Source organism: Crotalus tigris, unplaced genomic scaffold, assembly GCF_016545835.1.
Source record: "Crotalus tigris isolate CLP2741 ecotype Arizona unplaced genomic scaffold, ASM1654583v1 scf7180000020588.15403103151:6194809, whole genome shotgun sequence".
Taxonomy (NCBI): domain Eukaryota; kingdom Metazoa; phylum Chordata; class Lepidosauria; order Squamata; family Viperidae; genus Crotalus; species Crotalus tigris.
Genome location: NW_024098092.1, coordinates 551326 through 565562, shown reverse-complemented (window position 1 = coordinate 565562; position 14237 = coordinate 551326). Strand labels below are relative to the sequence as shown.

The 14237-nt window shown below is 55.6% G+C and overlaps 2 protein-coding genes and 1 pseudogene across 5 annotated transcripts in view; 1 reads left to right on the top strand and 2 right to left on the bottom strand.

Annotated features, from left to right (window-relative positions):
* The window catches only part of SPEN (spen family transcriptional repressor), a 53947-nt gene extending 49241 nt beyond the window's left edge, over positions 1-4706 (bottom strand). For 2 of the 3 annotated variants that reach the window (XM_039367586.1, XM_039367587.1), the window contains exon 1: positions 4155-4706. In XM_039367586.1, coding sequence (XP_039223520.1) covers positions 4155-4237 — 83 coding nt within the window. In that variant the 5' untranslated portion in view covers positions 4238-4706. The remainder of the gene's footprint in view (positions 1-4154) is intronic. The other variant, XM_039367588.1, reaches the window with a different exon arrangement.
* A 1068-nt stretch (positions 4707-5774) lies between these two features.
* Positions 5775-13534, bottom strand: FBLIM1 (filamin binding LIM protein 1). Of its 2 annotated transcripts, none has more exons than XM_039367152.1 (8): positions 13424-13534; positions 10325-10496; positions 10015-10163; positions 9470-9551; positions 9181-9350; positions 8244-8422; positions 8005-8122; positions 5775-7694 (listed from the first exon to the last, which is right to left on the bottom strand). In XM_039367152.1, the coding sequence occupies exons 2-8, from the start codon at positions 10488-10490 to the stop codon at positions 7536-7538; spliced, it is 1023 nt and encodes a 340-aa protein (XP_039223086.1). In that variant the 5' UTR covers positions 10491-10496; positions 13424-13534; the 3' UTR covers positions 5775-7535. The 2 variants fall into 2 exon arrangements, with proteins under 2 accessions (XP_039223086.1, XP_039223085.1); XM_039367151.1 differs by lacking the exon at positions 13424-13534 and adding an exon at positions 11165-11350.
* On the top strand, positions 13046-13661 carry LOC120319064 (annotated as a pseudogene).
* Positions 13662-14237: the final 576 nt, after the last annotated feature.

The following is a 14237-nucleotide window of genomic DNA, read 5'->3' as shown; positions in this document are numbered from 1 at the left end:
GTTTCAATTTTCACAATAACTCGGACGCAGTTAGAATTGTGTAATGCTTTCACAACTAATCATTTAACTCGGACGCAGTTAGAATTGTGTAATGCTTTCACAACTAATCATTTCCTCAGACTGCTATCAAAAAAAGGACCATCTAAGAGGTTTCAGATTCCTGGAATGGTTTTTCATAGAAACTCAGCAAAATAAAAGCAAGCAGAAAGACCAGTGTGGATGAATTAAAGGGGGAGTCTTGTTTTTAAACACATAGTGAATTAATATGGGTTGGGGGAAAAATAAAAACGCATCTGATGCACTGCATCATTTTTAAGAGCTTAGAGACAGCTTTTTTTTTTAATTTTAAGAGCTACATATCAACTTCTCTTTCACCTTCACAAACAGGAGCCCTTATTATTGGTTACTGGAAGTTTCTAAGAGCTGCAGAGCTTCCCTCCCCACCCCAAATACTATGTATATTAATGTGCACTATCTTTCCTAACAAGCTTCCAAAACAGGGATAACCCAAATTATCACATCCTATTCTAAACAGCAGATCCTTATATGTTAAAGGTCTGTCCTTCATTGATCACTCCCCTGATTAAAAGAGCTGCACAATTCAAGTGTTTTGTGTATTTTCTCATGACCCTTACTGATTCTCTGAAGTGCACCCCCTACTTGGAACAATTGATTTTTCACATACCAATATCAGCCATTTCAAACCGTATTGTCTTTAGAATTTAAACACGTATAAACAATGCAGTTCTTTCTACTGATAGGACACGTAACCAGCATCTTCTGGAACACAGGGGTCAAACTCACCATGTCACGTGTCGCGACATATTGCGATATTTTTTTTGGGCACTGCCGGAGCTGGGGGTGGGTGCGGCCTTCATATGATGCAACCGGCCCGCGCAGTTGGACACCCGCCCTAGAATGACTGAAATTGATGCGGAGGCTAAAGAGTGAGGTTGCCTCTATTTACATTCATAATGTTTAATATTGTTAGAGAGCCATAGGTAGCTTTGAGGTTGACTTCCTTGTTAAGGCTGTTCATGCTGCTTGTTCTTTGCAAATTCTTTGTCCTATTCCCAGGCGGGGGATGGGTGGGAATTTTTTTTTTTTTTTGCCAGAGACCAGTTGAAACTAAAAAGGGGGCTTTTCTCCCCCCTTTTAAGCTTCTCTTCTAGGAATTAAAATGTACATGTACGTACGTTACAGAGAACTGCAGTAGTCTCCTGTTGGTACACACACTCTGCAGCCATGCAATGCAATTGTTGTACAACCTGTCCCCTCCCCCAGGGTCATACAAAGAAAGGCAGCACTCCCAGGCATCTCTTGCCAACCAAAACACAACTCTGAGAGATAGTTAGAAGGTCGGCAACCCATTAAATGATCAATGGAAAAATCTACTGAACGGCTGGACCAAACACTGGCCAGATAAACTGGCTTTTTACATCCAATCACGCTTGGGCTTGCGTGCAAACTGGCACATTGTGGGAAAAAATAAAATAAAAACCAGAACCTTTTCTGACTCATCTCTAAGCAACAGCACCATGGCAACTTTCTCCAGCATTTAGAAACCTTTTGTGGAAACAGGGGGGGGGGGGGTAGGACAGGAGAGACAGCATGCTGGAATGGCAGCTTTAATTTCCATTTCATTTCCTCCAACCGTTGGGGGCACAGAAGCCCTTTGAATCCCAGGACCCACCAGCAGCCCCCAAAAGCCCAACCGCACAACAATGCTCCCGATTCTTAACCGCCAAAGGATCACCACGGTCGCCCTGTCTCCAAAAGGAAAGTTGAGGCAACTCCTCCGGTTTTATATAAGCACAACCACAATCTACATGATGTATTTTCCCGACCGGATCTTTGTTGCATCCATATTTAAACTTGTGCATGTTTTTTTTTTCCAAATTTTTCTCCCATCACTCTGCTTCCTATTATTTAGCACAAGGCTGTTCTTGCAGATGCAAGAATGAACAGTATTTGCCCCCTCCCCCCCATTTGAAAGGGGATGTCTCTTGTGCATAAGTGTGCTTCGGTTACAACAGCTCTTTTCCAAGTAATCTCCTTCTGCACATTGAGGAAAGCTCTGCAGCTAAGGTGGCGGCAGCAGTAACCAGGCAGCTAGATGAAATCTCTTGTTACGCAGCTCTTGTGATGCTGCTACTGCAGCTTCACAAAGCCCCCCCCCCATGTGCAGCTTGAGATCGTCTCTATTCCTTTCGACATAAACTGGGACCCGGCCGCCATTTTAGAAAGGCATTCATACAAGCCAGCACTGCGCTAAACCCTCCGAGAGGCATGTTGTTCTCTCCAGCAAAAGGAGGATCAAGGAACGGTTTTCTGTTTTAAAAAGCTGGGCTGCCAAAGGATGAATCAGGCTGTGTTGCCAATCACAGCAAGTAGTACAAGACAGTCTCTCTGTGTGTGTGTGTGTGTGTGTGTGTGTGTGTGTGTGTGCATGCACTTTCCTCAAACACCTATTCAAACACACAAACAAAAAACAACACAAAGGAAAGCTGCTAGAAAAGGACCACCTCAGCTCCCAGCAAGACTTATTTTGCATATGGCAACTCCAACACTTTAAAACTGTTTCCCCATCTACTAAATAGTAAGACCAGGATAAAAATCACTTCTGATTTTGTAGCCTGCTTGCCCCAACTCTGAATTATGGGGGTGGGGGAGGAGAAGGAGTGGGAAGCATCTAACATAACACACTAAAGAACCTCTTTGGCACAAAATGAAAATGTATCCTGACCATCAACAAATAAGCTTCCATTTAAGAATACAGGGTAATTTCACTCTTTCCCTAGATTCATCAGTCAAGCTGTTCCCCCATGAGGTAACCAAGCAAGTCTATTTTTCCCATGATGACTCATTCGGTACGCTCCATAATCCTCCTAAACAGTAGGAGGAAAATTACAAGAAAACTCGCAATCCTCTTAAGTCTTTCACTGAAAATAACTTCAGCTGACCCACATAAGGGTCAAGAATGATGCATGTCAGTTTTCCTTCACAATGCCATAATAGGCAAGGCCAGAAACAATTATTTAAGACAGATGTTCCTGCAACTGTTATCTAGAATGTGTCCAATCGCCACAAAAAAAAGCCATCCCGTGAATACACACACGCCTGTGCTCTTAGGCTGCACACATTTTGTCCACATTTTGCTTCTCAACTGGGTGGAATTTAAAAGGCAAACATTCTTGCAGCCAGAAAAGAATATATCACAAATGCAAATAATAGGACTAAAACGACAATTCGGAATTAGCCATCCCGGAAATGCTCCACAGCAATAGAACAAAAGAAGTTGGATTTTTTTTTTTTTTTTAAAAAAAGGGGGATTTAGTCAAAGTTGTGCCTAAATATCCACGCTCCGGATTATTTCTTTCATAATTCCTTCAGAATAAGAAAACAAAGAACCTCAAAATAAACGTTGGCCAGCTCGTGTGAAAAATCCCAAGCCGTCAGTAGTCCGGAGTGCGGAAAGAAAAAGGAAGAAAAAGAAAAATGCAGCCCCGCTTGGAGTAAAAAGTGGTTTCCATCACAACACAGCTCTTTTAATTCCAGTCAGGGACATGAAGGCCAGCGGTGCAGCATCTTTGCTCTCTTGCCCATCTCCTTCTCCGCAGGCAGTCTCTAGAGCTGGAGAAAGACTGCACCTCCTTAGGGAAGTTTTTTTTATCCACACTTCCAAAATGCCCGATGCAGAAAGGAGTCCAGCAGCCTTGCTCAAGAACAAAGCAGCAGCAACAGCAACAGCAGCAGCAGCATCACTTGCATTGTGGGGGCTTCTCCAGCGCTGGAAGAGGTGCAGTGGAGAGGCTTCTGCAGCAGGCGCCAGATGCTCCTGGATGACAGGTTGCCCAGCTCGTCTTCGGCCTGGGCTCCCCAGAGGCCCTCTTAATCCCGGGCCTGCATCGGGTTCCCCAGGCCCTTACACACACACACACACACACACAGAGCCCCCCCCCCCAAGGCTTTACCTGGCGCACCGAGGCAGGGAAGGCCAGGCATTGTGGCGGGGGGGCTCCCTTCCTTCCCTCCCGCCCCCCCTTGGGGCAACTCACCGACCCGCTTCCCCCCCTCCCCCGGAGCAAAGGCCTCCCCGGGCTGGTCCCCCTCCCCTTCCGCCCCGCCCGAGCCCCCCCGGCGGCCCCGCTCACCGCTTGAAGTGCTCGATGATCTTCTCCTCGCGGACGTTCTCCGGCAGGTTGCCCACCCAGAGGTGCCTGGTCTCCCGGACCATGATGCTGCCCCCGGGAGACGGGGGGTCCTGGCGCCGCCCGCCTGCCGCCGCCGCCTCGGCTCGGCTCAGCGCCGCGAGGGGGAGCCGCCGCGCCTCCGCCGCCGCCGCGCTCTTCCGCCGCCGCCGCCGCCGCCTCCCTCCGCGGCGCCGGTGGGGGACACCATCCCACCGGGCCCCGCCGCCGCCGCCGCCGCCGCCACTCCCGCGCCACTTGGCCCCGCGCCGCCGCCGCCGCCGCCTATTGCCGCCGCTGCTCCCGCTCCGGATGCTGCTGCGGGCGGCGATGCCGGTGATAGTGAAGGGGACGCCGCCGGCGCCGCCGCCGCCTCCTCCTCCTCGACCGTCGTGCGCGCGTCCTTCTCGGCGGCGGCGCTGTCGCTGCTTCAGCCCAATTTCTCCTCAGCAGCCGCAGCAGCGCCGCGCGCGGCGTCGCTCTTTCGCCCGCTCGCCCGCCCGCACGGCGCCTGCGCGCTCGGCCGCCGCCGGAGCCAATCCGTCGCCGAGCGCCCGCCTCGCGCCCCCGGGACGCGCCGCCGATTGGGTGGCGGGAAGCGCGCGTCGGGCGGCGGGAAAGGGCGGGGGAGGCGAAGGGGAAGAGCGTGCGCAAGCGCTCTGGAGACTTCTTTTTTCTTCCAGGGGAAACAGGAGAGATTGCTCCAGCAGGCGGCGGGGGGGGGGAAAGAGGAGGGGGGAAGCGGTGAGAGAATCCTGTTCTCCATACGCCTCTCGGGCGGCCAGCGCGCACGCGCAGCACGCGCTCCCCGAGCGGGGGGGGGAGCTTTTCATCTGCGCGTGCGCTATGGGGCACTACTGCCGCCGCTTCTCATTAGCGTCAATGTCGGGGTGGGGGGGGGGATTGTTTCAGTGGGTGCGATTCACAAGTTCTGCACGCTCGCGCGCGTCCCGTCTGTGGCGACGTACTCGCGTATCCGGGATCCGCGTCCTCAAGTTATTGCCTCCCTTCTGGGAACGGAGCTCCGGCTCCCTTTCGGCCCCTCCCGGCCTTTCGGCCCCTCCCGAGCTCAGCGGGCTCTCAACTCCAGCTCCCATGCTCCGCAGCCCAGGCCCTTGAGTCTCCCGCTCCTCCCCGTGCGGCCTGCGCGACTGATTCTCGGTCCCGTCAGCAAGGCTCTGGCAGGCCCGGCGAGCGCAGTGGAGGCTCGGCCGACCCCTTGCCCGGAGGAGGGGGATCGGGAGGAGCTGGAGGACGAGGGGGCGACCGGGAAGGGCCGGCCGTTCTCTGCCCCGCGGCCCCGGGAAAGGCCGCCCCGCCCTCGTTAAGGGCGCCATTTTGTCGCCGCTGCCTGGCCGGGCGGCCAGTTTGTGACACCGGGGCGCCGCGGCTGCCTTTCCTCGCGCGTCCAGCAGGGGCGCTGTACACTGAGGGGCGCCGCTCCCCCAGCCCGATCGCCGCCGCGGCTTCCCCCCCCCCGAGTCAAATAAGGGGGGGGTCTCCGGACCCCCTCCCCGAGGATGCGTTTCGGGGAGGCCCTCCCCCCGAAACGGGCGTCCCGTAGATTTTGGTGCGAGGCTTCGATGCTTTTTAAAGCTTTTATTTGCGATGGTGTTTAATTGCACCCCGGTCAACCAAGATGCTTGCGAGGAATCCCGTGTCCTGCTCGGAGACTCGTCGGGACTGTCTGGAAAACACGCGTGGGGATTCGACCCCTCCCCGACCCCGGACAGGCCCTGCCTTTCTCGGCCGCCGCGTGTGGCTGGGAATCGCAAAAAATGGCTTTCATGTCCACGGAGATGGATTCTCAACTATCCCCTTCATGGTGGTCCCAAAAGGGGGGGGGGGTTCAAACTTGGCAAAGCTGGCTGAGGAATTCTGGGAGTTGAAGTTCACAAAGGGCCGAAGTTGAAGACCCCCTGCAAAAAGTGCTTTTCCAAAAGGCGGCTGGATTTACTTATTTATTTTGGATTTTTTATTTTTATTTCCCCCCCCCCCTTCCTTGGAAACTTTTCGCTTCTTGGATGGGAGAAGCGAAACGTTTTCCAAGGGAGGGGGAAAAAAAAAATAAACAAGGAAGTCCAGTTGAAAAGGACCTTTGGGGCAAATGGCTTTAAGCAGCCGCTCTGTTGTCTGCCGGCTCCCAGGCGGTTTATGATAAAGGCTGCAGGTCATCGGGCCTTTTGTCCGACGGGGGGAGAGGCTGCCCGGCCCCCCCAGTCTCAAAGAAGGACTGAAGCATCTGAGGGAGCCCCCAAAAGAGCCCATTCCTCTCCCCCTCCAGCTGTGGCCCTGGAGAGCACTTAGCCAGAGGCAGCACAAGTGGAGCAGTCAGCAAGATGCCGCCCCTTGCTTGGGGGGGGGGGAGGAAAAGCCAGCAAAAATGGGGAGCCAATTTGGGGACCCCTTTCCCTCCGTCGGCATGCTGGCCACAACTGACAAAACCAAAGGGAAAAATGCTTAAGGGTTTGCCCAAGAATCAAAAGCCTCCCCCCCCCAACGTGTCTGTATTCCGTACACTTTTCCCAAAAATTCCTTTCTGTCCTTCAAGGGGGGAGAGCCCCACCTGCCCCCTCCCCAGTATTTTAAGCCCTGCTTGGCTAGCAGCAGCCACGTCTTTCTGACTGGCAGGGAGGGCCAGAGCTGCGCTGCCCCCTAGTGGAGGAGATGGGTACTAACAGGAGAAGTCCACTGAACTTCTGCTCGTGTGTCCGCCAAGCCTTTTGTGTGATCTGGCTGCTGGGCTGGACTCAAAGAAGGGGCTTTTTTTGGGACACAAAGGGCAGGATTAGGGCCTGCAGGATTACAGCACCCTCAGCTCCCTCCGTTTGGGCCCAAAACACAATGGAGTTGCCGCTTGGCAATTTGCAAGCATGGACTTGCTCCATGTCCTGGTCCTCTGTGTTGGCTCAGGCCAGGCGCTCCTCAGAGGCGCGGCTGCCACCTGCCCCCACCCTGAGGCAGAGCTAGGGGGGGAAGCGGGGAGGGCCAGCCAGCTGTCAAACACAGCTGGACTACTAAGCACTCTGACTCTCTCCTCTCCTGGCCTGGGAAAGCAGCTTTCCTGCAGGCTGAATCCCGGCTCCTGCGGCACCTCCATCAACAAGGAGAGCAGAGCACTGTCCCTAGCCGGCAGACTTCAGCAGAGGGCTGGGGTAGGGGGGGGCAGGAGCACGGCGTCTTTGGTCTGTGTTGGGGAGGGGCAGGAGCACGGCATCTTTGGTCTGGTGGAAGAGTGGCAAGTCCAATTTGCAAGGAGGGCTTCGCTCTCGGTCCCTGGCCCACTCCCCACGGAAGGAAAACATCGCAGACAGAACAAGGGGAGGAGGCAGCTGGAGCACTGGACTAGCCCTCCTGGGCCCACTTCCAAGAGCGATCAGCATCCGTCTCCGCAGCAGGAGGACCCCGGGTCTGCCAGACGTAGCAGGCTTGGCAAAAGAGGCGGCTGCCAAGAGGGTAACACCCGTCCTCCGTGGGCTCCAGCGACAGCAAGACCTGACACTTCTACGGGTCAAAAGAAACGAGCGTCAGGGCTGCCTCCTTGCGCCCCCCCCCCCTCCGGGCTTGCTTGCTTTCAAACCCTCATCCCCTTTGCCAAAGAACACTGTGGGGTAAGGGGGGGGGAGCACGCTTTCCCAGTCACTGAAACCCTCCACCATTAGGAAAGGGAGTTTCCGGAGCAAGAAAACTGACTCGGTTTACAGATTTCTCACCAAGGAGAGGCCCCCTGACGATGCTGGCTTCTTTGCCTCAGCATCCTTCCAAAAAAGGCTTCCAAGGCCCCCGCCTGCTTCGCCAAGTTCCCCAGACCCACCTCGCACCGGTAACAATCCTCGTGGAAGCTTCTCCCCAGGCACTCGATCTTGTAGGCGTCCCTCCCGTCCCGCGGGATGATGGGCTCCTCACAGACGCCACAGATGGGAGCAAACCTCCTGGAAGGCAGGCAGGCAGGCAGGCAGCTCAGCCATCTAATTCTCCGGCCTTTCGTCCCTGCTTTCCTCCCGCCGCGCCCTCTTCCACCCGCTGCAAGGCAGAGAAGCTACGGTGCTGTACCTGTAAAAGTCCGGGAGGCAAAGAGCCTGGTGCTCGTCATCCACGGCAAAGGCGTCGCTGCCAATCTGGCGGCTGCAGGCCACGCAGGTGAAGCATTCCGGGTGGTATCCCTTCCCCAGAGCCCACACAATCTCATGGAGGATGAAGTCTTGACAGGCATCGCACTTCTCCAGGGTCTCCTGGGGTGGGCAGAGGCGAGACCCAGAAAGACGAGAGGCAAGCATGATCTTGGGGGCCTCTTGGATCTAAAGTGTTTCCTCCTCCTCCTCCCTCCCCCCCATCTGTGCCAGGCTTGGCCACTGCCTAGGCCAAGGAGAGGCAACCTTGGCTCTTTTATGACTCGTGGACTTCAATTCCCAGAATTCCTGAGCCAGCCTTGCTCAGCTTGGAAACCTCTCCCTTTCCCCTCAGCGTGGCTGGCTCAGGAATTCTGGGAGTTGAAGTCCACCAGTCATGAAGGGGGCCATAGTTTCCCCATGCTGGCTGAGGAATTCTGGGAGTTGAAGTCCACAAGTCATAAAAGAGCCAAGGTTGCCTACCCCTGGCCTAGTCTGTGCAGCCATTAGGTCTACAGTAAGGCTCGTTTAGAGCAGGGATCTTCAAATTTGGCCCTTTTATGACTGGTGGACTTCAACTCCCAGAATTCCTCAGCCAGCCTCCATTTTGTTTGTTAGATTTAACAGGGGTCTTCAAACTTGGCTCTTTTATGACTGGTGGTGGCCAGCCTTCAACTCCCATGAATTCCGCAGCCAGCATCTTCAAACTTGGCTCTTTTATGACTGGTGGACTTCAACTCCCAGAATTCCGCAGCCAGCCTGGCTCAGCTTGGAAACCTCTCCCTTTCCCCTCAGCCATGCTGGCTCAGGAATTCTGGGAGTTGAAGTCCACCAGTCATAAAAGAGCCCAGGTTGCCTACCCCTGGCGCCCTAGGCCTTACCTGATAGCAGGCCGTGCACAAGGGCCGGCCCTCTTTCTGGTAGTAGCTCTTCCCCGCAAGGCTGCTGTGACAGGTCCGGCAGGTGAAGCATCTGACATGGTACTGCTTCCTCATGGCTTCGAGAGCAAGAGCATCGGGCGAGATGCCCTTATGGCAGAAAGCGCAAATATCTGGGAAAGGAATGAAGCGGACCGAGAGAGGGTGGATCGCCCGGTCAGCCGGGGTCAAGTCGCCTCCCTGGGACACCGAGCGGGAGACCTCTCGGTGGGGACAGGGGGCAGCTCCTCACCTGGCGCTGCAACCTCCTCCTGCGCCTGTCCATCTGTCCAGCCGAGAGGAGAGGCCGGCGGAGGCTCTTCCACTCCAGAAGTCTGGAAAAAAAAATAAAAAAACAGACCGAGTTTCGCAGTCTGTCTGCCCGAGGGGATTCCTGCAGCAATTTAACAATTGTGGGTCAAGGGTGGAGGACTTTAATTAAAGATTCCTTCCCCTTCAATACTGGGAAGTCTTTCTTGGGGTTTTCTTTTTTTTGAAGCTGCAACATTTGTGTGTGTGTGTTGGTGTGTGTGTGTTGAAATGCGGCCTGGAGCCTCTCTAAATGGCCTCAAGGCCAGTTCTTCTCCCTCTTTCATTTAAAAAAAAACAGGCATGGATGGCGTGATTAAAGGGAAGGTTCCCGGTGAAGGATCCAGGCTATGGCCAGGCGGCCATTACAGTATATTAAAAAGTTTACGGCTACCGTGGAGCCTGTGTTTTAATTCTGCTCCCAAGCCAGCTGCCAGACTCCAAAAGGAAAAGCTGAAGATTGACCCTCTGCGGAAAAAGGATAATTACCTGCAGGGGGGAGGGCAAGGCGGCAGCTCCCTTCTGCAGACCGGGGCCCAGGGTCTCCACTGGGAGGGCAGCGGACGGCTGCAGAGACCTCAGGACAGCTTCCACAGAATGAGGGGGGTCCAGAGGTGGTGCCAGCCGGGCAGAGGAAACTGCAGGAAGGAAGGAGCTTATTCTTCAGCCAGATCCTCGTGGGTCCATCCAGGGCCCCCCAGCCAGAGATTCCCCACGGCTGAAGGTTCCCCACTTCTGCTCCCACTCTGGACCGGGACCACATTCGGGGCCCGGGGCCCAAGGACGACAGGAGCCTCACCTGCACCCGGACTGCTGCTGGCCCCCCTCCCCTCTTTACGAGGGACCAGCTTCTCCGTGGGAAGGACCGGCGGGGCCTTCGCAGGACCCCCGCAGCCCCTCCGGGGTGGCGCAAGGATGATGAAGATGGAGGAGACCATGCGCTTCTCCGCCTGGTGCGAGAGCATCCCCACCTGAGAAAAAGGGGGAACCCTGGCAGGCTGGAGGCAACCTCAAAGGGGGCTATCTCCCTCCAAGCCCCCCCCCCACCTCCCTCCATCCCAGCAGAGGAAGCCACAAAAGCCTGAAAGGGGGGGGGGGGTTAAGGGAAACATAAACGTTGCCAACCCCCCCCCCAGCCCTTGCTGACTCCCCCCTCCTTTTCTTCTGGGTCCAGAGCTTTGGGGGGGGGGCTCGTCTCCTCCGAGGCTCAAAAGGGCAGGGAAACCCCCCCCTCCTCGTGGAGAACAAGCGCCCAGCTCCCCCCTCCCTCCCTCCCACCCGGCCCCAGCCCCTCTCCCCCGAAGCCTCCCCAAGCGCCCCATGCAGGAACAAGGGGCAGCGCGCGTCGGCCGCTCCCGGCCGTTGCCTTCCTTCCTTTCCCGACCGGCTGTTCCCCGGGAGGCCAACGGGACGGCCCCGCTCGGCTCCCGGGGGACTTTCGGGAAGGGGAAGGGGGCGCGCAGCCCCTGCGGACCCTCCTTGCAAGCAGGAGCGCTGCCCGCCCGGCCTCTCCGCCCTTCTTCCAAGCGGGGAAAATGGGGGGGGGGGCGTGGGGCGGCTTCCCCTGCAAGCATCTCGTCCCGGGACGGGCAAAAGAGAGCGGACCCCGGGCGACCCTGACCGCCGCCCTCGACCTCACCTGGAAGCGGCAGCGACGGCGGGCGGCTGCTTCTCCCTCCGGCCGTCGCTCACAACACACACCTTCGCCTGCCTGCCTGCCGGGGGTCGAGCAGCCGCGCCCCGCCCCGCCGCCGCCGCCGTGGCCGTAAAAGGCGAGGGGCGTCTGCGAGAACGCGGCGCTTTCTCCTACCTGCCGGGCCCTCCCGCGCCCCGCCTCCCCTACTGGAACTCGCCGCGCCCTCCCTGCCTCCTCCCTTCCCTCCCTTCCCCTTGCTGGGGTCCCGGGCTCTCGCGGGCCCCCTCTGGCTTCCCAAGCAGAATCCCCCCCCCCAACAGCTGAGACTGCCCGACCCAGCATCCTCCCCCCACCCAGGGCAGGAGGCAACAAGTCCCATCATCCTGGACCTCTCCAGAGGCGTCACTGACTGAGCCAGGAAGGAGAGCTGTTGGATGGGGCTGCCTGGCTCAGCAGGGGACCACCCCCCCCCCCGTTCCCCACCTTGGGGGGAGACCTCTGGCATCCATCTCCCCCCCTCCTCCTTTGAGAGATTGGCAAGATGTCTTCCCTTGGGTCTCTTTTTCGCGACGGGTTGCGCCGCTGTTTCGCAGGACCTTTTACTGGAGCCGAGGGAAAAGCCTTAGCGAACCACCCAACCAAGGTGGGGAAAGGAAAAGACCCACGTCAACGTCGTTGTCATCGGCCATGTCGATGCTGGGTAGTCCACCACCACCACCACCACCACCACCACCACCACCACCACCACCACCACCACTGGTCATCTGATTGACAAATGGTGGTGGGATGGACAAGGGCGCCATTGAGACGTTTGAGAAGGAAGCTGCCGTGGACGGGTAAAGAGGCTCCTTCAAGTATGCACGAAGGCAGAACGTGAACGGGGCATCGCCCTTGACATTTCACTCTGGACATTTGAAACCGGCAAGTATTGTACGTCACTGTCGTTGATGCTCCTGGACGCAGAGATTTCATCAAAAACATGATTTTTACTAGGCCTCGGTAAGGCCACACTTGGAATACTGCATCCAGTTTTGGTCACCACGGTGTAAAAAAAGTGTTGGGACTCTAGAACAGTGATGGCGAACTTTTTAGAGACCGAGGGCCCAAACTGCAACCCAAAACCCACTTATGTATTGTCGGGTGCTGGGTGGGTGTGGCCCATTGGGTGGGTTGGCCCATTGGATGGGCGTGGCTGCGGTGGTAACAGACTGGGTGGGACTAAAAAGTTCAATCAATCAATTCCAACTTTGCAAGATCTTTTTTTTTCCCGCGAGTTGAAATTGACTGATTGATTGAACCTTTTTTTTTTGTACACGGCGGCGGAGGCCTAAAGCGAAAAGGTTTTATAAAACCCAGCTGAAGGCCTAGGACTGGGGCGATGGCGTGCGTGCCCACAGAGAGGGCTCTGAGTGCCGCCTCTGGCACCCGTGCCACAGGTTCGCCACCACTGCTCTAGAAAGAGTAGAGAAGAGCAACAAAGATGATTAGGGGACTGGAGGCCAAAACATAAGGAACGGTCACTGGAATTGACCATGTCTAGTTTAATGAAGAGAAAGACGAGGGGGGACATGATAGCAGTGTTCCAATATCTCAGGGGCTGCCCCAAAGAAGAGGGAGTCAAGCTCTTCTCCAAGGCACCAGAAGGCAGGACAAGAAGCAAGGGATGGAAACTAATCAAGGAGAGAAGCAACCTAGAACTAAGGAGAAACTTCCTGAGAGTGAAAACAATTAACCAGTGGAACAAATGGTGAATGCTCCAACACTGGAAGTTTTTAAGAAGAGACTGGACAGCCATTTGTCTGAAATGGTATAGGGTTTCCTGCCTGAGCAGGGGGTTGGACTAGATGACCTCCAAGGTCCCTCCCAACTTTATTATTATTATTATCTCAGGCTCACTGTGCTGTGCTAATTGTTGCGGCTGGCGTTGGCAAATTTGAAGCAGGTATTTCCAAGAATGGACAAACTTGTGAGCATGCCCTTCTGGCCTATACTCTGGGCGTAAAACAGCTTGTTGTTGCACTCAACAAGATGGATTCCACTGAGCCACCTTACAGCCAGAAGAACTATGAGGAAATTGTCAAAGAAGTCAGGACATACATAAAGAAAATCGGCTACACTCCAGATACGGTGGCCTCTGGGCTAATTTCAGGCTGGAACGGAGATAACGTGTCGGAACCTAGCTCTAAGATGCCCTGGTTCAAAGGGTGGAAGGTGACTCATAAAGATGGTGGAACTACACGGCTCGAAGCTCTGGACTCTTACCTTGCCATCAACCCGTCCAGCTGACAAACCTCTCTCTTAACGCCTGCCACTTCAGGATGTCTACCAAATTGGCGAGATTGGTACCGTTCCAGTCGGTCGTGTGGAAGCTGGCATTCTAAAAGCAGGCATGGTGGTGACAATGAACCTCTTCCCAGGCCCCAATAAAGCTTCCAGCTGGCCATTCAAGCTGAGGAGCCCCCCCCTCCCCACCCCCAAGGCCCCAGTCAGAAAAATGTAAAGGGGAACTTGAACCTGCCAAGGACCTAACTGGGGCTAACTGGGGCAAACAACTCAGCCTTCTTAGTTCCTAGTTTACAAGAACATAAAACGAGGGAGGGAGGCCTGCAAGTTACTCTTGACCAGTGGTTCTCAACCTTTTTAATGCCACGATCCCCAACCGGTCGTAAGTCGAGGACTACTCAACCGGTCGTAAGTCGAGGACTACTCAACTGGTGCAGCCCCGTTTGCAGACTGGGACTTTTGGCGGGCTCAGCAGGGCAGAGACAGCCTGGACAATTCCTATTGGCTTTGGAAAGCCAATAGAATTAGACTCTATTCAAGAGAGTCTATTCTATTGGCTTTCAAAAGCCAATAGAATAAAAGGGAGTAGCACAGCTAAGGAAAAGGGGGAAAAAAAATGGCGGACTGCGTTGTTTGGCGACCCCCGTGAAATGGTCGTTCGACCCCAAATGGGGTCCCGACCCACAGGTGGAGAATCGCTGCTCTTGACAGTCAAAAGTCCCTGGGGGGGTTAGTCTGGCCCATCTCGTGGGGCCGACCCCTTGGAAAGGAGCTTGGGGACGGGGGTCTGCTG